The sequence below is a fragment of the Pleurodeles waltl genome, chromosome 4_2, assembly GCF_031143425.1.
Source record: "Pleurodeles waltl isolate 20211129_DDA chromosome 4_2, aPleWal1.hap1.20221129, whole genome shotgun sequence".
Taxonomy (NCBI): domain Eukaryota; kingdom Metazoa; phylum Chordata; class Amphibia; order Caudata; family Salamandridae; genus Pleurodeles; species Pleurodeles waltl.
Window position 1 is genome coordinate 851423586 of NC_090443.1, and position 23776 is coordinate 851447361.

The 23776-nt window shown below is 40.7% G+C and overlaps 1 protein-coding gene across 1 annotated transcript in view; it reads left to right on the plus strand.

Moving 5' to 3' along the window:
- C8B (complement C8 beta chain) overlaps positions 1-21976 on the plus strand; it is a 185826-nt gene extending 163850 nt beyond the window's left edge. The window contains exons 10-12 of the mRNA XM_069232591.1: positions 16249-16402; positions 20449-20517; positions 21425-21976. Coding sequence (XP_069088692.1) covers positions 16249-16402; positions 20449-20517; positions 21425-21576 — 375 coding nt within the window. The 3' untranslated portion in view covers positions 21577-21976. The remainder of the gene's footprint in view (positions 1-16248; positions 16403-20448; positions 20518-21424) is intronic.
- The last annotated feature ends 1800 nt before the right edge of the window (positions 21977-23776 follow it).

Below are 23776 nucleotides of genomic sequence, written 5' to 3' on the forward strand. Positions count from 1 at the left end.
ATTCTCAATGAATTTCAAAAACCTAAATGCATGGAAGGAAGTCATCACACTACTCATGATTTCACAAACAAAATGGCAACTCAGTACACAACCAAGGCAGACACAGTGGACTCCTATTGAAAGCAGAAGAAAACTATTAGTGCCAACCCCTTTCCTAAAATCCCCAATAACATCAAACCAACCCAGCCTGTACAGTCCTTCAAACAAATATCACAAGGTGAATTTATGGATTTGGTCAAAGCAAGCAGGCCTTCTGGTTGCCCTTCTGACCCTTGTCCACCAGACATCTTCAAGAACATTATTTTATCTACTTCTGCTGCCACACCTGTAAGAAGAATCATCAACAACTCTTTAACCACAGGAACTTTTCCTGAAGACCTGAAAAAGGCATACATATGTCTGTTATTAAACACACCTAGACCCTCAGGATCCCAACAAGTACTGACCAATCACAAATGGACCTTTCCTGGGCAAACTGATAGAAAGATCAGCATTTGCCCAGATGTCACAAATCATTGAAGACAATTCCATACTTTTAGACAACCAAACTGGATTTCGCCCAGGAAGAGACACTGAATCAGCACTCATAGCAATCTGGGATGATCTTAAAAACACAGTCGATCACAATGGAGTTACTGCACTTCTTCTCTTGGACCTCTCGGCTGCCTTTGATACGGTTGATCATGACACCCTAATTCAAAGACTTCACAAAGCCGGTATAGAAGGGACTGCTCTTGACTGGATTACATCCTACCTTCAAAACAGAACTAATATTATCTATTTTCCCCCTTCTCATCCAAACCCTATCTCACAAAAGCAGGGGTCCCCCAAGGATCAATCATCTCACCTTTGCTTTCCAACATCTACACTAATTCATTACCAGAACTGATCAATGATTTTCAACTCACATGCTACAACTATGCAGATGACACACAAATACTACTTAAATTGGAATGCCCCAAAGACATTGAAAACTCACAAATCTTCAGTTGCCTCAGAGCTGTTGATCAGTGGATGACTTGGAGACATCTCAAACTAAATGTCTCCAAAACAGAAATACTCATATGTGGTGAATGGAAAAAGTATGACCCACTGTGCGCCTGGCCTGACAAACTCGGACCACCTCCTCAATTATCCAAGGAAGTTAATAAACCTCAGAATTACCATGGACTCCAAGTTAACTATAAATGCCCAAATGGAAAAATTAGCACAAACAATCTTCATCACCTTGAAGACTCTGCGATGCATCTTTCCCCACCTCAGATTTCCACACAAGGTGCAGGCTACCATCTCTCTTGTACTATCCAACCTGGATTATGCCAATGGCCTCTAAGATGGATCATCTCTATCTATTATGAAAAAACAACAACGTATTCAAAACTCCGCTGCCAGGCTACTATTACATGTAAAGCCACAAGCCCACATCTCCCCTGCCTTGAGAGCACTCAGCTGGTTACCTGTTGCCAGAAGATCCCTCTTCAAGCTGCTTTGTTTCACCCACAGAGCTATACGTGGAACAGGACCACTTTCTATCAGAAAAAAAATAACCAAAAACATTCAACAAAGAAACCCCCGCTCAAGATTGGTACCCTGCCTTAGAACACCACCATACAAGAAAAAGATTATAGGTGGTACATCCTTCTCTGTTCAAGCAGCTAAACTATGGAATTCATTACCCCCAAATACAAGATCCACGGATAACTATCTTGTCTTTAGAAGACTACTCAAGAATTGGCTCTTTCCTTCATAACCACCATACTCAAACAGCAATGGACTATGTATGCATGTGTTGATAAATATTTTTAATCTGAATATATGTATATTCTAGATATGTATAGTTCTTAAGGAAATATGTATCTTTACTATGTCATAACAATAAATTACACAAATACTCTTTAAACCTATTTACCGAATGTATATTTACTCATGATTAAATATGTATGTGAATACATATATATATATATGTATATATATATGTGTGTGTGTGTGTATAAATGAAATAAAATCTATAAATAAAACTCAAATTATAAATAAGTAAATTAAAGTTAAAAAAATAAAGTAAATGAAATAAATAATAATAATGAATAAATAAATTCAAGAAAAATAAAATAATGAATAAAAAAGGATCTATAAATATATATATATATATATATATATATATATATATATATATATATATATATATATAAAAAAAAAAAAAAACAATAGATTAACATAATATAAATGTACTCTCTTGTAAGCTTTACTCTATCTACCCATCACCATATGTCATGTCTTTATCAATCTATCCTCCAACCCCACTCTGACTCATCCCAAACCCATTCTACTACTTTCATCTCCAAAATAACCCTGCCTAAGCTCTTCCCTCCTCTTCCACATCTAGCTCACCCAAACCTCACTTTACCACCATGATCTCACAAACAACCCTAATAAATTCTCCCTCATTTATCTCACCTTGACTCAGTCAAAAGCCCTCCTGCTACTATGATCTCCCTAACCCTTTTCACAGACTCTTCCCTCCTCCATCTCTCCTTTACTCATCCAAAGCCTCATCCTATTACTATAAACTTTTAATTGACACTTCTAGATTCGTTCCTCCTCTATCCCCCCATTACTCTAGTCAATCCAACTAATGAGCTCACATATCCTCTGCTCACATTAACTCATAAAAATACTAAAACTGAACACATATTTCCCTATACTAATCCACCACTAATTCCTCTTAGGCTCCGGAGTAGCGTGCTACTCTGCGGAAAGTGCTTCAATGCCTCGTCAGGGGTAGTAAGCGCTATATAAATACTAGTACAATACAATACAATAAATGGTAAGAACGCGATCCCAAAAGATGGAGTCTATTGTGCGCTCAATGTCTTTTTCTAATTGTATTTTTAGTTTATACACCATATTGGGTGTTGGGACATGCATATCCGCACTCTCAGCTTGTAAGAAATCATCAGTTGCTTTCACCTGCAGATGCTCTTGAAGATTCCAGGAAACTATTGTGACCTCAGCCGCACTGTCTAGCACTGTCAGTGCCCACTTCCTGTTCTTTGGAAAAGCTCTCATCCTGAGTGGCATTTTGTATAGCAATCACTGCCACTTTTTCCTTTTTGAATTGGGGTTTTTTGTTGGGGAAGTATCTCTTCTTTCTTGACAGAAACCTCTGTAGAGCGTTGTGAGTCCTTTCTCAGTTTCACATACTCAGTTCGCTGCTCTGACCCCCTACCTCTCTCTCTGCATTCATCCGGTGAGTCTGGAAAGGAAGGAGATTGGCGTGTATCAGTATATAGATATCTATCGGGCATTTTTATATTATATCTTTTTCTAAGATTATAGCGATTTTGAAGGGTCTCCAAATGTGAAGATTCTCCCCTTTCTTTTTTAGGTGTTTGCTGTAGTTTATTCCAGCATTTTGTAGAACCCTCAGGTGCTTCCTTGATAGAATCCTTATTGGATTTACCCTGTAATTGTGGTTTGATAGGCCTGGCTCCCAGACTATCTCGACCAATACTAGAGTAAATAATCTTTGGCAGCTCACATTCTTGACCTGTACAGGTACTTCCCGTACCTGTATACACGGCTAGTCCAACTACTTCCCCTTTAAGATTATTTAATATAATTGAAGATACTGTGGCAAAATTGCCCATTAATTGCATCCTCAAGTCCAGGGCTAGAGCAGCCCGTATTCATCTTGAATTTGTTTTCACACCTGGCAAGTGTCGGTGTACCGTTTGCTGTTGTATACTGTGCCCCAAGTATTGCAGTTATCTACTGTGGGAACAATGTCAAATGGCAAGCACATAGTGAGTATTCTATGTTTATTCTGAGATCCCGAATGGGGAAAAATTGCTTCCAGCGCAAGTATTTTTTGAGCTAACCAAAACAGAAACTCCTCCCGTTTGGTGGGTACTTTACCCATGATCGAATGTACAGTCGAACGGTTAATGCCTGGCGTGACTCCATGTGGATGCGCTGAGGCAGCGCATGCTGGGTTAGTATTTAATGTCTGCATCACAAACTGTACTAACAGTCTGTATATTGCTGTAAGCTGAACGTACAAGTGTGACGTAAAGCTACCGTCAAGGTTTCTGCATCAGGATGTTGTGGATATGTGACCAGTAAAGTCCAGGTAGGACCATCATTGCTCAGAGGACCTAACCTAATGTAGTATTGTGTGTGGTAGGGCACTATCAAGCCAGGTATTATGGACTTGAAAAGATAGAGGTATCTCTAAATATGCATATGCTCTGTATTGTGCAGGTTTATTAGCAGGTTTGTAGTGATGAACTGTGTTAGTGTTCCCATCAACTGCTGGAAAGGTGAACCAATAGTAGAATATTTCTGTTCTATAGGCTGGATGAGCCTCAACAACAAATATACAGGACCCCCCTGGGCTGTGAGGCCATTAGCCAGAAAATGAGCAGTGAGGGGAGGTCGCATGTTTACTGCAAATACCACTCATTGTGGGTTCACCATGGTGGATATACCTGTACAGAGATAAGGACACCAAACGGGGGTTGATCCTTTTATGGTTCAAGCTTGAACAACCTAGAGTGCTGGATAGGTACTACCTACCTAGCTGAGGAAATCATCAATATCACGGACATCTCTGTATATAGTATTGAGGTGCCTTTAGCAAGTAGTGTGACAGATATACTCAGGAGGATCCAAACATCAGTGCCTGACCAAACATTGGCAGCACCATGTTATGTGGGCTCTCATTATCCTAATGAGGCTGCTGGATTCGGGCAGCAGCATCACCTGAATTGTGGGGAACTGAGTCCCATCCCACACACCATGGGACAACTGTCGGCTTAATTTTTTCCAGCCAACTAGCAGCGCCTCATCTCCGCCTCAGAGCAGGGATGATGTGTGGCAACCGGACGCATGACGTAATGACTTCTCGGGGAAATCGTGGTGGATCAGATCTTATCCTTTTCTCTCAGTTACATTATTCTCACACATGCAAAGACAAACAAAGGCAGGAAAATGGTTCAATAAGATTTATTGAAACAACTGTGTCTTAGATAAAATGGCATGAATTGCAGTAATTAGAAGGATGAAACAAGCTATAAGCAAAATTGTGACAAGAAAAGTGAAACACAAGAAAAGTCCCACCATACTTTCACTATGTGTAATATATGCAGTTCCTACTTAAGCTATATTAGAGCACAGCATGATAAGCCCTAATCCGCCCTACAGGATTCCTCCTGGGAAGATATTATGCCCCATACCTGAGCAAGGAAGCCTGTTGTCTATAGAGAGACACCATCCCCATGTAGACCAGTGAACCAATAGTCTCAGCAAGCAGCTGTAGCAAAGTCAATCAGCATGCGGTTGTGGGCATCTGGCTGTAATCTCCCTCTAACGTGCATGGGACAGAGAAGTGTTTGCATAATAAAGCAGCTGATGTTCTGAGAAAACGTCCCCATGTAAGGATGTTTATGTTTCTGTTAATGCTGGAAAGGCAGTGTACTACTTTGCCGGCAACCGTATCTCGCTGCAGCTTCGAGGAAAGAACAAAGTGAAAAGAATGTCTTGCTAAGAAAATGCAATGCTGTCCTAGGTGAAAGAACAACTACATAAAGAAGATAAAACAGCATGTAAAAAAAATGTGGGCTATCCTGAAGTAATAACAAAAGCAGAAAAAAATATAACTGGGCTAAAGGGCACAAACAGCAGGCCCAGTTGCTAAAAATACGAGCCTAGAGACATCGCTAAAATGGCTATACAACAGGATAGAACATTAAGAGGGAGTAAAGTTGCTGAACTGGAATTCTGTTAAATGAATAGGGCACATTTAGAATAGATGCATTAAAGGAGCCGTAAACAGTAACATGTTTGCACACAAGTGAGTGGCTAACAGAGGAGTCACATTCTTTTCCAGTGAGAAACACCTCCTAACCCAGCCATTCACAATGATATTCAAAGGGGAATAACCATATCTCGTAGATAAAGCTCCCTCCCAGGGCCTCATATCTACCTGCGGGAAAATGTTTCATGCAATAAGTGAACTGGAATGTTGAAATACGGATTGATATTTCTCCATGTATTGGCCAAACTGTGGCTGGTGTTTCTGCAATGGTAAAGGACAGCATGTCAAACTTCTCGCTATGTAACTTTGTATATGTGGTATCTTTTTGAGCCATGAGTTGTTGTTTGTGGGTCAGATTGAATGGCAAAAATAGGTGACTCAAATTAAGTTATTGCTAAGGTATGCAGCCATTTTTAAGGACCTATAGTGTCCAGCTAAATTGCATAACTGATCTAAGCTGACTTTGCCCATGGTACAATACAGACATATCATTTTGCATGATATCAATGGCAGATGACACAACATTATTCATACCGTAAATTTGAGAAGACAATGTGTTAATGCTATTATCAACAACAGCAAGTACTTGATCCAAATTATTTTGATTAATTGTCTTAAATGTGCAGCAGCTTCCATCTGCAACAATTTCCAAACTTCATTATAGGTTACATAAATAAATCTTTTTGAACAAGGAGACCTAGGACCCAACAAGAAATCAGAGAGATCCATGTCCTCCGATAGGTAAAAAATAAGTTGTTTTACTACAGACAGTGTGGAATGTTCTAACCATAGTTGACATAACTTCCCCACTGAATAAGTGGTGACTACATCTGAATGTTGAGATGGAGAATAACAAGGGTCTGGCCTGCTTGTATTGAACCCCTGTGAGGAATTAAAAAAATGAGCATGACTACCTTTGTGTCCTGTGGTCAAAATAACCACCCGTTTGAACTTGTAAATGTAGAGTTAAAGGTGCCAATTTGGACCATTTCATTGAGCTGATCTTCAGTGTAATTTAAAATATTCTGCCAATTGTCAAAAAGGGCAATAGAGGGATTATTGGGGCCATTCGTGTCCTTGATTTATGTGAATCCCAGACATGTAGTCTGTTGAACTGTATCATTTGTGCCAGCATGTATTTATTTGCTGTTATGGGGACTAATTTAAAATAGAAGGATATAGGGTAAGTTATATTTTGACTAGAAAAATATGTAAATTTAGCTTTGTATTTTGGAGAATTGTCCTGTGAGGGAGCTGGACAATTTTCCCACTGTGAATAAATGAAAATTGAAATTTTAATGTTAGCTCTATGTAAATAGTGATGCGCATAATGGTGGTAACAGAACATGTCTCCATAATTGGCTGAACTTAAATAAAGATTTTCATAGTCGAAGACAGTACAGTATTCTAACTCAGACAACATTGCAATAATAGTATCAATATCCCACTTATCAGAAGGTAACCCAGGTACAATGATGTCACTCATGGATATTTTGAATGCACATGGAATCTGCAGAATCTTGTTGGGGCCGAAGACATCAACGGTGACTTTATCCCAAACAGTTCCATCCATTAACGGCACAGCTGAATTGTTCACACAAGGCAGGTCTCATGTCACTGTAAGGAAAGAAGAATGAGGAGTCAGCACCTCCTCGACCAGTTCTGTGGCTGACCTTTCTAGGAGATAGTGGCCATCGATTGACAAGAAAAAGACTGTCACAAATTGAAATCCAAAGGGAAAAAATAATCAAGGCTAGCATAATCCTATCGTATATCCAAGGTGGAACCAAATAAGTACATTTTATCTATGAAAAGAAAACACAAACTTTCATAGGTGGAGTCTCTGAGACCGGAAAGAGTCAAAAGATTGTGATGAGAAGTCATCCGTTCCCACAAAATAACCAGAACCAGTATGTCAAAAAATGGGAGCCACAGGTAGGAATAGAAAACCTGTAGTCACTGAGGGGTGGAACTGTAGAAACCAAATTAGCAACATAAGTTGTTGCAGGAAGCACAGCACTCATGACTGTATTGTGGCTGGTGTTTGCAGAGGAAATTGGAAGTAAGAGATGTGATTCCCGGATCCCCACCAGCTGGGGAGAAACAGCTTCGGTGGTGCTCACATGCTGCAGAGGAATTAGCTGTATGGTAGCAAGAGGAGTTAGGGGACTACCAAAGGCTCCTCCGGGCCTACTATTTAGTATCGGCCACATGATGTAATTTGACGTGTTCAATGGAGACAAAACAAATGTTTTGAAATCAGCAAGTGTTGGCAAAATTACAGTTCTTATACCTTGTATGCCAAGGACTGGCACAGGAGAAAGGTATGCTAGGCCAAACTCCACCTTCACCGCAGCCTTCTCTTTGATGAGATCCCTGTGGAGGAAGACGTCTTCAACTGGTTGCTTGATTATGAGTCACGGAAGTGTTGAAAATCCTGTAAGACAACACAACGATTGTTAATGTCAAAGGACATGACAGCCGCCACATTGTCTGGACCATCAAGGTCAGGAACATACATGTTTATTCCAAAGAGGTCCTGGTATGGAGTCTGCCCCCTCCAGATGTCATTTTGGGAGATTATTAAGTGTGCGTTTGACCCCATTGGGGTGGTGGATTCAACGACGTCATGAGCCTAAATCCCTAGCTGTCAAGAACTGTTTTAAGTCACTGTTCAATCATTACACAAAAGAGTTTCCCTCAGGCCTTTATGCTGAAGAATAATGCACCTGTACCGGTAACAAAGGAATGGAGTCCCTGTATGCTTTGAAAGCAGGCCCCTGGTCAGATTGGAAAATACTGCATGTATAAGTTAATACACAAACTTGCAGATCTTTGATGACAGTTCGAGCGTCAGCCGAATGCTGTGGCCACACCCAGAGGAATCTAGAGCAAGAATCAACTGCAAGAAGGATACATTTAAATGCAACATCCAAAATAAGAGGATCTGCATGGTCCAAATAAATGCAGCCGAAAAGGTTTGTTCAAAATGAATAGGTGTGTCTGCTGGGGGTGTGCTATAGTGGAGCACTCAATTTGTTAACAAATGGCACAACAATGGACATATGTCTTGGTCTATGTGTATAAGCAATGTCAGTCATAACGCTGCTGTAGCAGCAAAATTGTAGCCACCACACCAGCGTGAACAGAAGTAACACCTTCATGCACCGCTTTTACTAATGCTAGCCTGTGGTCTAAGTTGGGAATCAGCTGATCACCAACTCAAGGGTGTGTATCATAGGGTATATTATGCTCACTTAAATGGTATGCATATTTAGCTGGAAAGCCCTAGGGTAAGGGAGTGCCATTGCTTGTCGTCTTTTCGGCTGCCAGTATATCTTTGTCAATGCGGATTTGTGAACATGTAATCACAGCTACAGCAGCAGTCGCAACTGCCACTTTGGCTGCTTCATCTGCCAACAAAGTCCCTACAGCCTGTGTTCTCACACGTGACAACCTGTCTTCCAAAGTGTTTTATGCTTTATGGTGTTATCTTTAGAGTCTTTGAAACCATTCTGATGCCAATAATGCAGATTGTCATTAAATGTCTGGACACAATAATATGAATCACACATGATAAGTGTGGGGAATTCAAGATCCGTATTTTTTAGTTTCAAAATCAGAGCTTTCAGTTCAGCTAACTGCACAGTACAGTCCCCAAGGGACTGTGTGTGAGTTTTCTGGGGTTGAAATCTACCATCTAACACAATACCATGAATCGAAGCACACACACTAAATACTGGTGTCTACTCCCTATGCAGGATGAGCTGAACCATCTCTATAAACTATACATTTATGTTGTACAAATATTAATGGCATGGGCTAAACATGCTTCTATTGCAAAAAGTCTTGTGTCTGCAAAGACGGGTCATAAAGTTTATATCCCTGGCTGTTCAGGAAGTTGCCCACTGAATCCATCTGGGATGCAGAGCTTTAGCATTTGGAACCCTAGCTTTTGTGAAAGCCTCTAATGCTGGAATTGGTGTGACAACAACTATGCATGTTTCCTGTGCAAGAGGCTGTTCTTTTAGGATAGCCATCTGCACATCAGTCAGAACTTTCTTAGTGGAAGCAAAATGCATTTCTTCATTGGAATATAAATTTAGATTCCTATGCAATAGGTACTGTTTCATCCTTGTTGAAGGAAGTGTGAGTAAACCCAATGGCACCCACAAATGTGCGGATGACAAGGTTTGTAGTATTGTAAATGTTGTGTATCAATAAGTCAGATTGTAGTGATCTGAGTAGATCAGTGTGGTCGGATGTCCAATGTGAACTGGAAAAATATGGATGTATTCATTCATACAAAGGTTTCATACATTGAGCATAATCAGGAATGTATGTCCTGCCACAATTAAGGAAATCCAAAAGCGATTTAAGCTCCCAAAGAGTATTAGATGGTTGTAGGAGTGCACACTTCTCTAAGAAGTGAAGTGAAAGGCTTTTGCCTTTGTTCGCGAGTTTATATGCAAACAATATGACACTGAAAAGTGCAATGTGAGATTTCTTAAATTCAAATTTGTAATCAATGACAGAAAATCCCCAAATTATACGATCTACTCTGGCTAAGTGTGCATTTAAATCATTCTCTGTTAGGTAGATATCATCTACATAAGACAGTGCGTCTGGGTCAATATCATGAAGAATTGACACTATACAGGCAGCAAACAGTCCTGGACTGAAGTTGTACCCAATGGCCAGGCATGCAAAGTGATGCAGGAAGCCAAGCACAGAGAAGGCACTTAAGTCCCTACTCTCAGGCACTAGATTTTGACTGAAAAAAACATTGCAAATATCCAAGGTTGTTTTATATTTTTTTACAGACGATATTATTAATAAGTGCCAAACTGTGTGTGTTTTGTTTTGCAAAACTGTGTGTATGACTATTCAAATGCCTATAGTCTAAGACTATTCCATTGGAATGATCCGGTTTCAAAATAGGAAAAAGTGGATTGTTCATTTGGGCGATACAGTGTTCAATTACTCCTTGGTACTCTAACTGGGATAGGATATCCCTAACAGGTGCTTTAGCATCCTGTTTAATAGGATATTGGATTTGCGCTTGCAGGCTGGACCTTAAGGGAATTATGTGATAAGGGGAGTCCTTAGCCCAGCCTACATGATTGTGGGATAATGTTGGGGCTTGAGGAAGATCCCATTGTGCTGCATAAGCCTGTTTGATTTCTTCAGGGACAAGGGCAGAGAAAGAAGGAAGGATTACTACTTCACCTTGCGGGAAAGAGCGGACAAACTCTGGCATCAATTGACCTCTGCTAAAAGAATGTCTTCAATATGTTACATTGTCCCAAAATATTACACGAATAGTGCATAGTATGTCACCATCAATTTCGATGTCTAAATGGTAGAGCTGATCTGGAGAGGCCATGTGCCTATCCGTAATCTCAACTGTCACATATTGATCAGTTGCTTTCACTGAGCGGAGAGTCCAGAGGACTATTGTGACCTCGACTGTACTGCTGAGGAGAGTCACTGCCCAGTAGAAGGGATCTCAGGGCATGTTTTGTGGTTATGGCTGCAACCTTTTTCTTTTTGGGGTTTTAACTGACAAGGTTTTTCCTCCTTCTTGATCTTCACATCAGATGAGTGTTATGAGTCCTTTCTCAGTTTCACGTACTCTTCTTGTCTGCAGTCAGAATGCCCTCCTCTCTCGTGTGGTTTGTCCTGGAAGGAAAGAGAAGGAATGAATATCAGACAGCTGATATCTCTCAGGAGGTTTAAGTTGTGTGTGATCACACAAATGATCTTTTCTATCAGAGGTGTTGGTGGAGGACAAACGTCTCAAGATTTAGGCGGTCATTCTGACCGCAGCGGGCGGCGGTCGCCACCCGCCATGCGGTCACCGCCGAATGACCGCACCGCGGTCAAAAGACCGCGGCGGCCATTCTGGCTTTCCCGCTGGCCCGGCGGGCGACCGCCAAAAGGCCGCCCGCCGGCCCAGCGGGAAAGACCCTGCAACGAGGAAGCCGGCTCCGAATGGAGCCGGCGGAGTTGCAGGGGTGCGACGGGTGCAGTGGCACCCGTCGCGATTTTCAGTGTCTGCAAAGCAGACACTGAAAATCTTTGTGGGGCCCTGTTAGGGGGCCCCTGCACTGCCCATGCCAGTGGCATGGGCAGTGCAGGGGCCCCCAGGGGCCGCACGACACCCGTTCCCGCCAGCCTGGTTCTGGTGGTGAAAACCGCCAGAAACAGGCTGGCGGGAAGGGGGTCGGAATCCCCATGGTGACGCTGCAAGCAGCGCCGCCATGGAGGATTCCCTGGGCCAGGGGTACACCGGCGGGAAACCGCCGGTTCCCCTTTTCTGACCGCGGCGGTCAGAATAGCCCAGAAAGCACCGTCAGCCTGTTGGCGGTGCTTCCGTGGTCCCCGGCCCTGGCGGTCCATCGGAATGACCCCCTTAGTCTTTCGTTTAGATTTGTCCCATTTTTTTCTAACAGACTCCGGGTTCTGTTTGGCAGTGTTCTTGCTTGCACTAGGTTTGCCAAGTTGGGGTTTAGGTAGTCTGGTCTCCAAATTATTGCAGTATAAACTTCAGGTGTCATGGTCAGCAGCTCAAGTTCCCGATCAGCAGCAGTGACCGCGGTAATCTTCTGATGTATAGCCAGAGATGCAGCTTCATCTATGATGTTTGATAGAATCATCTCAGAAACAACAGGATCATTTCCCATTGATTTCATACCCATACCTAGGGCCGGGTCGGCCCAATACTCATTCTGCACTTGCTTCAAGACATCCGGTAACACTGCAAAAGATGTGTGCCATGAGTCAGGGTACAGAAAGTTGCAAAGACTGTACCCCATGTGTTACAGTCCGCTGTCTGGGGTCCATCCCATGTGGTCCCATAGGGAAACACAGCCTCAATTTGGTCTATTTTTTGGTAATCCAAAAGGGAATTTCCTCAACAACTGTGGGCAATTTACCCATAACTGCATTGATAATCACAAGACTAATTATCGGAGTAGAAGGCAACCGTGGTTTACCCGCTGCTGCCACTCACACAGGAGCTGCCATCAAAATGTGCATAACAAATTGAGCTAACCTTTGGTAGAGTTGAACAAGGGTAGTATATAACTGTTGAAGTTTAGCAACAGGCAAGTGACGTAAATCAGGATTAGATGTATAACCAGCTAAAGCTGGCCAAGTGGCCCCTTCATTACTAAGGGGTCCCATGCGTACTTGGGCAAGTACATGTTCTAGGGCGCCTTGGAACCAATTAGGAAGTTACCAATGTGTAAGTGGTATTTCTAAGAGTGCATATGCTCTGTATGCATTAGGTAGTGCAATAATAGTGTATTCATGAAAATGATTTGTATTTGCATCCACAGTCGGAAAGTTGACCCAAGAATATAAAACATCCTTTCTGTAAGCAGTGTATGCTTCTACCATGCAAATTAAATCACTGCCCGCATTACTGAGGCTGTGAAATGTTAAATATGCATGAACAACCAGTCTGCAGTTTACTGCAATTGGAACCGGTAGTGGCAGTCGCCATTTTTAAAAACAGAAGTTGTAACAAAGGCGTAACACCAAAAATAGGTAAATCCTTTAAAAGTCTGAGCTCAAACAACCACCTGTATTCAAAAATACTGTGGAGAATAAATCCCACACACCACGGACGTATCCATTGTAGGCGTGAGTTTCCAATGTGTTTCAAAACAATGACACAAAAGAAAAATGTGCAAAGTACATCAGTGCAGGGTAGAACCATCATGATTTTTGAGTGCTAAGAAATGAAGCATAACTATAGTGAGTCAATGACAACTGTTGCTGCTTGGTCTGTGGGCCCGCAAGACCTTAACCCAAGGTGGGTTCAACTGAACTCACCCCACAAGTTACTTATTGCATACTGTGTGTTTCTCCCATTGACCGCAATAATAGTGTTTGACAGCTCCGCAAAGTACTGATTAATTTAATGCTCTAAAATCAATAACTCTGGTTATCTGCACCATATTCACTTCGGTGTGGTGCCTAAATTAATTAATTTAAAAAAAAAGTTTTATTTTTAGAAATTGGTGTTGGATTTCTATCGAGTCATGTCAATTACTTATCATCCATGTTAATGCTGTGAAATGCTTCATACATGTTCCTCTAAGTAGCCTGACTGCTCTTTGCCACTCTGCCAAGACTGAGCTGAGGGTTACTGGTATTAATTTGAGGTCCACTTTCAGGTATTGTGTTAATATTACATAGTAAGACCACATAATACTGTCACCTTGTTACAGTTACCTTTATTTATTTCTTATTATTATGATATCCACATATTTATAGCTATATCTGTAACATATTTGAAATTCGGCTAGCATAGATAGCATTTAAAAGCAGTGTGAAATTAGCATGTGCATTTGATGTTAAGAAACTTTGTTGCAATCTGCTTATCCACCACGGGTAGTGTAAATGGATATTACGCAAATAATTCAGCAGGAAAACAGTCCTAAGCATCCACAGATTTGCTAACTTTTACAAAACTGGATTTTATTACAATTAGCTTTAATCTGTACGTGTAATATTCTCAACAAATACTTGGACAGTACAGAATGTGACGTGCCATACCCTACTTATATCCGACATGATTCTGTGACCCGAAACATGGTCCATTTTGGAGCAGTGCTGAAGAGTGGCAGTTGATAGATTTGACGCTGCCATTTGTTTATTTGCAAACATGACGTTTGCTTGTGTGCCTGGCATGTCTTCTGTTTATTTGAATAGTTAAAAGAAACTATCCATACATACTAGCTTTAATTTTCAAGGTGTAAGGCAAGAATAGGAGCAATCCAAAATGTGGCATATCTGATTTAGAAGCTTTCACTAACGAATGGCTTGTGAAAGAAAATGGTCTGAGAATGCCATCAGCTGAGAATCACAATGCAATGGAGGTTTACCCATGTTGTATCAGTCACAGGTCCCATTTAGAAAGGCACAAACAGATTTCACATGTTCAGTTGTATGACCCCATTGAAAATTAAAGATAATTAAGATTAAGGATCATGCTATGATCGAATGTGAAAGATGTCCTTAAAAATACTTTGGGGGTCATTCTGACCCCGGCGGTCTTGGTCGGCGGGAGCACCGCCGACAGGCCGGCGGTGCTCCCAAGGGCATTCCGACCGCGGCGGTAAAGCCGCGGTCGGACCGGCAACACTGGCGGTCTCCCGCCAGTGTACCGCCGCCCTTTGGAATCCTCCAAGGCGGCGCAGCTAGCTGCGCCGCCGAGGGGATTCCGACCCCCCCTACCGCCATCCAGTTCCCGGCGGTCCGCCCGCCGGGAACCGGATGGCGGTAGGGGGGGTCGCGGGGCCCCCGTAAGAGGGCCCCTACAAGTATTTCACTGTCTGCTTGGCAGACAGTGAAATGCGCGACGGGTGCAACAGCACCCGTCGCACCTTCCCACTCCGCCGGCTCGATTACGAGCCGGCATCCTCGTGGGAAGGGAGTTTTTCCCTGGGCTGGCGGGCGGTCTTTTGGCGACCGCCCGCCAGCCCAGGGAAAAACTTAGAATACCCTCTGCGGTCTACTGACCGCGGTGCGGTATTTCGGAGGGGGGAACTCTGGCGGGCGGACTCCGCCGCCCGCCAGAGTTAGAATGACCCCCTTTGTGTTGAGTAGAATTTGCTAGATTCACAAAAACAGATAGGAAGCCTACACTTGAGACAGAGAAACTAATTAGGTATCTCCAGCTACTATCTGACAAAATATAAGATTTTATGTTATGGCTTCACTTTGGCTGTTCATTTTGAATTTACAGCAATATTAACTAAAACTTTCAACAGTAGACTTTATGATGCCGTAAATGCATAGTATTACATGTGCAATTTTCATCTGTATTAGTAAGCCTTGCTCGTTGTCTGTATAAAATAATGGTCTTTGGAATTCTCTGAGGGTATCTTGGAAGAATTCTTACAGAGTAAATCTGAGTGAGAAGGACTATGAAATTGCATTAGTCTTCCTAACTAATTTTGACCTTTGACCATGCTTTTTCACCAAAATTTTAGTATTGTCATAATTCCATGTTAAAGAGAGATCAGCAGCTATATGACACGTTGTAAGAATACTTAAAGGATAGGTTTATGACATATTTGCCAAAGACAATTATATTTCTTTCACTTCTTGTAATCTTGCATAGAAAATCTCTTCACAAAACCCAGGGTATTAATGGACCCTATCCACAAGTTAACACTGATGAGTGAGGGCAATGTTATCATATTTAGTTTTGATCTCAGTCTATAAATATGAAGACTTCAATTCAGGAATTATGAGTGCCTATTTTATTACGTAATTCATGAATCATATCCAAAGCATACTTCAAAAATGCTTTAATAAACCATAATTGATCTCACTTTTTATTCTGTCCTTCACTAACCATCTGCCTTGCTGCAGGTTCCTTAAAATCTAAAAATACCTGTCTGAATATTTTTTAGGCAGAACCACTCTATGAACTGGTGACAGCGAGTGAATTTGCAAGTGCACTTACACTGAAAAATAACATGAAGCGTGCCCTTACTGAATATGAGATTGAGATAAGTTCCTGTCGGTGTTCCTCGTGCCGCAATAATGGGTTGGCATTTCTGAAAGGTAAGTTGTTTCTTTGTTGTATTTTTTGCTTTAACAACATAGATATACATTGCATTGAAAATTATTTAAATTTTCGAAAAACAATAAAATTAAAAAATTGAATAGGGGACATCAGTGCTAACTAACTGAAGCAATCACAATCCCTGAACTTTAGATGCCATCCTTACATGGCCTAGAGCACTAAGTCCATAAGCAAATTATTTTATGCTGGGGAATGGAAACAAGTAATTATGTGTTTTTGTGGGGGAGAAGAATTTGTTAATTCACTCCACAAATTAGCACCATTCTTTAGTTACATTAGGGATTTTGAGAGAGAGGAATTCCTCAGATTTTGCTTGCTATTAACGTTGTCACCATTTGCTGAATCTCCAGCTGACTTTTTCATTTTTCTCCAATGACTGATGATGCAAAGTCTTGTGCTGATTAGTTGAAACGGTGCAAAGAAAAAAGGGGGTCCTAAAACAGGTTTTTCTGTCACTGTATTTGCCACAGTCTTTTTCGACAGATGTAGTGGCAAAGTGGTTGAATGGATTTACATGAAATTTGTCAGGAATACAGATTACGGCGTGGAAAGGGTCTTCATTGTTACTTGATTTGAATTTGTTCAGTAGTTTTAGAATAAGAGATGAAAACTTAGTGATATATTGGGCAAGGGAATATCGAAGTATACCATGAAACTTGATGAAGATGAAACATAATAATATTGATTAATCAAAAACCTTGAAAAAATGAAAATACAGCATACTGTTTAGACTGGGGGTCTCCAACATTTTCTTTACTACGAGCTACTTATGATCAATGGAAATCATCCTGAAATTACTAGGATCAGTGTTGTTGTAATGGTGACTACATTAGACAAGTGGTGTAACAAAGGCATCCACAGCCCCCACAGTGCACGGGCCCCAAAGCTCCAGTGGCCCCCTCAGCACATAACTGTGGCCTGAGAGCTCCTGAGTGAGTCTGAGGGGGGCCCTCCATGTACTTTACAGGGCCACCCTCAATTTTTGCTACTCCACTGCATCAGACATTATTACATTAGTGTCCACCCCATGCAAGATTGTCAACAGTGACTTCCAGCAGTAATGTAAATAAAAAAGGCTTTATCAGTTTGTAATACCTCTTCATGGGTAATACATACCAGCCATAACTGTAATGCAGCTAGCACCTATGTAATTGTACTAGTTAGTAATAAGTATTTTCCACATTGCACACTTTATCATGCTATTATCAGCATTAAACACATTTTTTAAAAACAAGCATTTTTCTCCAAACAACAGGTTATGAGTTCTCGAAATACACGTTTTTGTCTCTAATACATACTGTTCAATTTTGGTATACGTAAATTAATTCTCCAAGCAAAAGCTTCTGATTTAGTAGGATGTCCAGCACAATGGAGAGCTACTCAAAGGCAGTTGAAGAGCAACCAGTAGCTCACCAGCTACTGGTTGGAGAAGCCTGCTTTAGACCATACTTTGTCTTTGTTCTGTCTTTTTATGTGAAATATAGATTAATATTTTTTAGTAATGCATAGAAAGACATGAGACAGTTTAGAAAACTCTCTAGAGGTAGGCAACATTATTTCTATCAATTTATACATTTTTTAAAACATTTACAAAGTACCACTATACTTTCACAAAAATAACTAGAAAGTACCATGGTACCTACTGAAATCTAAGGAAAAGATGTATATAGGACACAGCACACTCTACAACATGCCAGTCCACTCTACGATATGCCACCCCACTGTACAGTACATCACTCTGCTTTACAGCACCCCATTCTACAACACTCCATGCCACACCATTCTATGACACACCAGTTCGCTTCACAACATGCAACTCCACTCTGCTACATGCCACTTCACTCTATGCCCCTCCACTCTAAGACACTGTATGACACATCATTCTATGACACACTACTTCACTCTGCTCTACGACACACAACTTCACACTATTCTCCTTCACTCTGCACCACTCTGCGACATGCCACTTCACTCCACTCTATGACATGCCACTCAACTCTACTCCATGACATGCCACTCCAGTCTATGCCACTCCACTCTACTGTACAACACGCCACTTCACTCTATGATAAGCTACTCCACTGTACAACAATCCACTCTATATCACTCCACACCACACCACTCCATTCTACGCCACACCACTCCACTCTACAAATGACACTTCACTCTATGACACTCCACTCTACAACACCCTACATCACTCCACTCTAGGGCACCACACTCTTCTCTATGCCATTCCACTTTACCACTCTATGCCACACCACTCTACGCCCCTCCTCTCTAAAACACTGATATGACATGCCACTCCACGACACACCACTCTACTCTATGACACGCCACTCCACTCTGCACCACTCTATGCTACAACACTATACTCCACTCTATGCTACAACACTCTACTCCACTCTGCAACAGTTTATGACATGCAACTCCACTGTACTTAATATCACTCAACTCTACGCCAATCCACTCTTAGGTACTCTACAGCACTCCACTGTATAACACACCACTCTACTCAACACTACAACACGCCACTCCACTCCTCTCTGTGACACTCCACTCTCCTCTACAGCATGCCACCCCACTCTATGAAATGCACTTCACTCTACAACAGTCGACTCTATGACACTCCATTTTGTGACACTCCATGCCACTCCACTTTATGACATGCCACTCCTCAGTACAACATGTCAGTTCACTGTACGCCACTCCACTCTATACCCCTCCACTCTGACACTCTGTAACACACCACCCTATGACATGCCACTCCCCCTATTACAGCTATGACACACCACTCGACTCCACAACACTCTTCTACACTCTATTCACTCCACTCCATGCCACTCTTTGACACTCCACTTAACGAAAATGCCACTCCACCATGAGACACACCACTCCACTGTACTGCACCCAACTTCGCTCTACAACACACCACTTCATTCTATAAGCACTCCATAGCAATCTACAACACGCCACTTCCCACAGAGATGTTTCTGCTTTCTGTATTCGCCTCATGGTCCATCGGGTTAACCTTAAATCGCACATAGGTTTGGGTCAAATGCAACCAGATGTTTGCTTTTTGTGCTTAATTATTTTTTAACTGTTTTTATGCAATATTTTTGAAAGTCATAGCTGTGGTTCCCCTTCTTGGATTTGTGTTGTTTTGGTGTCATTTCCTTCATTAAGATATTCTCTATGTTTACAAATTGGAGTGGCATTTTTATTGTGTTATATTTTTAACTGTTTTGGTATTTCTAAATACTTTAAACATTTCCTTAAATTAATCCCTTATGCTCTGTGCCATAGCCACAAGAGGCTGAGTTCAGGTTTACTGAAACCTTTACTGGACCTAACAAGAATACTGCCATTATTGCACATGGTGGACTACCATCCACCCCACCTAATAATCCACTTTCTCACAGTTTTAAAATATTATGAATTTTAAGAGACATTTTGTTGGGGACAAGTATGTTGGCTGTTTCAGTAACACATGTATAACTTGAGTACAACAATCAAAAGGGTGGTTTTCTGAGATCATTGGAGCAATGACAGAATCCATTCAAGAAGGCATAAGCGATGGAATGCTGTTTCGGATTTCACATTTATTTGAGAAGAGAAAAGCACCACTTGGTTGCATGACTGATCCAAAGGGATCCGAGAGACAAAGTAAAATCAGATTTGATTTGCTTTTATATTTGTAGGTATTGTTCATCGTAGCTATGTTGGGTGCTAGAGCATTGATGTGGCATTTGATGTGCTGCCTGGGCATAACATTGATCGCAAATGGTCTTATTATGGTGAGGAAATACACATGAGGATTAAGGGTCATATTTTGAGTTCCAGGAATGGCTCTGTAGATATGATACTTAAATATTTAAAGAATGGCAGTGCTACACATCATTAGTCTGCCATTGCATTTAATAAGAATGAGAAGTGTGATGGACAAAGCTTTAAGAAAGTGGCACACAAAGGAAGCAGTGGCAATAAAAAAGATCAACATCTCACACACTTATTATTTTTGCAGACACACGATGTGATTGTATTTGTCCAGTGGGGTTCCGTGGAAAAGCTTGTGAGGTTACACAGAGAAGAGGTAAGAGTATTAACAATGTACTGTCTATGTTTCCAAATTTGGAGATTTACTGTATGCATATTATTAAACATTATTGGTTTTGTGTAGATCATCAATGAGGAAATGAAAATATATTATTTTTAACTTCATGTTTGGGTACAGGATTTCACACCTCCACCCTTATGTGTAAAACGCATACTAGTCTAGTTTCATTCTATATTTGTCAAAGTAGCCAATTCATAAAAAAGCAGCAAGAAGGGGGTGGGCTTCAACATCCTCCATGGCCAGCCCAGCCCACCTTCTGCATGAATCAAGAGCAGCTTGTAGAACAGTTCTAAACATATTTTCTATAAAAGTGGTGCTTCCAACAGTTCACTAGTTGTGCCAAAGCAATTTCTGTACATTTCTAAAGGAAGGCAAGCATGTGGATGGTTGCCCTAAACGTCTTCAGCATAAACATTATTGGTAGCCATTGCTTAAAGGAACAGTAGTGACTAGCTTCGGTGCATCATTATTCAGGATACTTTGCTGATACTACTTCTAAACAAATATACGAAGTAGCAGACATATGTTATTTTCATCATCGATCCTGAATGTTCAGGAAAATCAATGTTAAACTGAAAGCACCAACATTTATTTTCACGTGCAATCGAAACACGTTATACCAATTCATTTTGAAGGCTGAACACATTTGAACACTTTAAATATTTTGATACACATTGTGGAGGTATTGAAAGATGGACTGGTTTGGCATGAGTGATCATACATTTTGAAAATGTAGCATTCTTCTTTTTTGCTCACGTGCTCTATTGAATAGATAACTTTGATAGACGTTTTAGTAATGGTGATTAAATCATACCCAAATTTAGAAAAACAACAAAAAGTTTAGTTCTTCAAAAACTGAAAATGTATTTTTCTGTTGTTCCAGATGTCAGTCTTAATGGGAACTGGGGTTGTTGGTCCAGCTGGACGTCATGTTCCAGTGGAAAACAAACAAGAAGCAGACTGTGCAACAATCCTGAACCACAGAATGGCGGGCAGCAGTGCATGGGCATAAATACTGAAACAACTGCATGTTAGATGAAGTAATATGTGCTGAAAAGAAAAATACTGGAAATTAAAATTGAAATTATGTAATTGTGAAGTATTATCTTCAATAATGTTGTGACATTTCATTTGCCGTTTTGATTAAAAGCAGGAAAAATTAAACCTGAGAGATTCACTTGACGAAAGAAGAAAAGTTTACTAATAAAGTATCAACAAAACAGGGAAATAGAAAATGCTATTCAAGACAAATATTTAGTTGATTGCTGGACATAATCATTAAACTAAATGAGAGATTCAGTACATTCACTTTTCACTAAGCAGTGTTTGATTGTCACGCGTCACATAAAAAATGTTGATAATAATTTTATATGTGTTTTTCGTTGTCATCTTGATAACGGGTTTCAATAAACATTTCTAGTGGTAAGAAAATTAACCTGTTCTCATTACTGTTTTGTTGTCTTAAAATATATATCCTAGTTATCTTTATTGCTACTAGCCATAGAAAAGACAGCATACTGCTTTACATTTACAAGTTAGTAGCCAAAGTTTGGAAGAGATAGTCTTCCTAGAAACTTACTTCCTGTACATTTTCAACAAGAAATACAAGGGATATTACTGTCTGAAACACAATATAAACAGTTGGTAAATTTCCTGCAGAGATGATAAACTGTTAGGAATATAAATAGTTGATAAGTTAATGCTTATACTTAAAGAAAAGCAACGCTGATTAGTACTGATAAATGAAGTCTATCCAGTTCGTCATTATATATTTTTGTTTATTTCATAGTCCCTCGGTTTGTCCTTGAATAACTAGTCTTGCTCATATGCACTTTGAACTCATCGTTATCAAATCCTGGGTTCGCACTCGATTCTGTGTGCTTCTTGGTATCTTTCTAAATCAGTTAAACACCTTGATAACATTGAAAATGTTGTGATTTTTTTCTGCTTCTACCTCAACTTTACTAACAAGACAATACAAGATGTTGTAATCTGCAGAGCGGTTACATTTTACAGGTACATATATATTGAACCATCTGATGTCATTCTTGTACTTAACTATGTACTCCAAGCAATGGTTTTAAATTCATGAAGAGAATATGGCTCAGTATAGTAAAGCTTGCAGCAGACATCTGTTCAGTTCTACAAAACATGAGTTTAACTACCACAGAGGGCAGCTTAGCTTTCTATTCTTCTGTAGAAGGAAGGTTGAGTTTTGTGAGAAAGTGGATTATTAGTGGGGTGGAAGATAGTCCACCACAAGTTACAAGGTCAGTATTCTTCTTAGGTTCAGTAATGGTTTCTGTAACTTAAACCTGAGCACAACCTCTATTAGCTAAGGCACAGAGCCATCAGGCTTAATTTAAGAAATCGTATAAAGCATTCGGAAAACCAAAAGAGTTAAAAAGTAAAAAAAAAACACAAACAAAATTCCAGCCCAGTTTATGAAAATAGAGAATAATTTAATGAACTAAATGACTTCAAAGCAACATAAATTTAATGATGGAAATAAGAGATATGAATTTTTAAAAATTCAAATCGAAATAGCACCAAAAAGCATAAAGCGCCAACTGCAGTCATCTGATTGCACTTCACTGGTACCTAGATACAATTTAAGACTGACTCCAATGGAGCACAGATCAGATACAGAAACCAGGTTCATCCCAGGGAGAAGTTTTGCTTTCCGACTTAGGGGCATATTCACCAAAAATTGGTGTAGGCTCAGCTCTGCAAGTCTTTTTGCAGTGCTGCATTATGCCAATTTGAAAGGGCATGAATTCACAGTTTGATACAGTGCATTTCTGTCCTTTCAGCCGTTGCACAATTTGGTGCCTAGCGCCAGAGCAGACAACCTTGCACCATGGTACAAGGCTGTCTGCATTGTAGGCAGGATTGTTATTGTGCAGGAAGGGCACATTCTTGCTCAAAAACAATCCGTGGAGGCTTTTTCCTCTATTATTTGTGCTGCATTCTGCAACATACATAGAAAGGGACAAAACAAGGAGAAATAAAGGTACTTTCCCCTGTTATTTATCCCTTGGAGAGGTATATGGTTTTGACGCATTTCCAGCTTTAACCATCTTTGTAAATCTTGAAATGCATCAAAACCCATGGGTGCTGGGTGGCAAAACCCACTGCAATTCGGATGGAACATCTCGTAATGCAGTGAAAGGCAATGCAGCGACTTGTGCTGCATTGCCTTAAACCATACCTACGAGGCCATGAAAAGCTATGC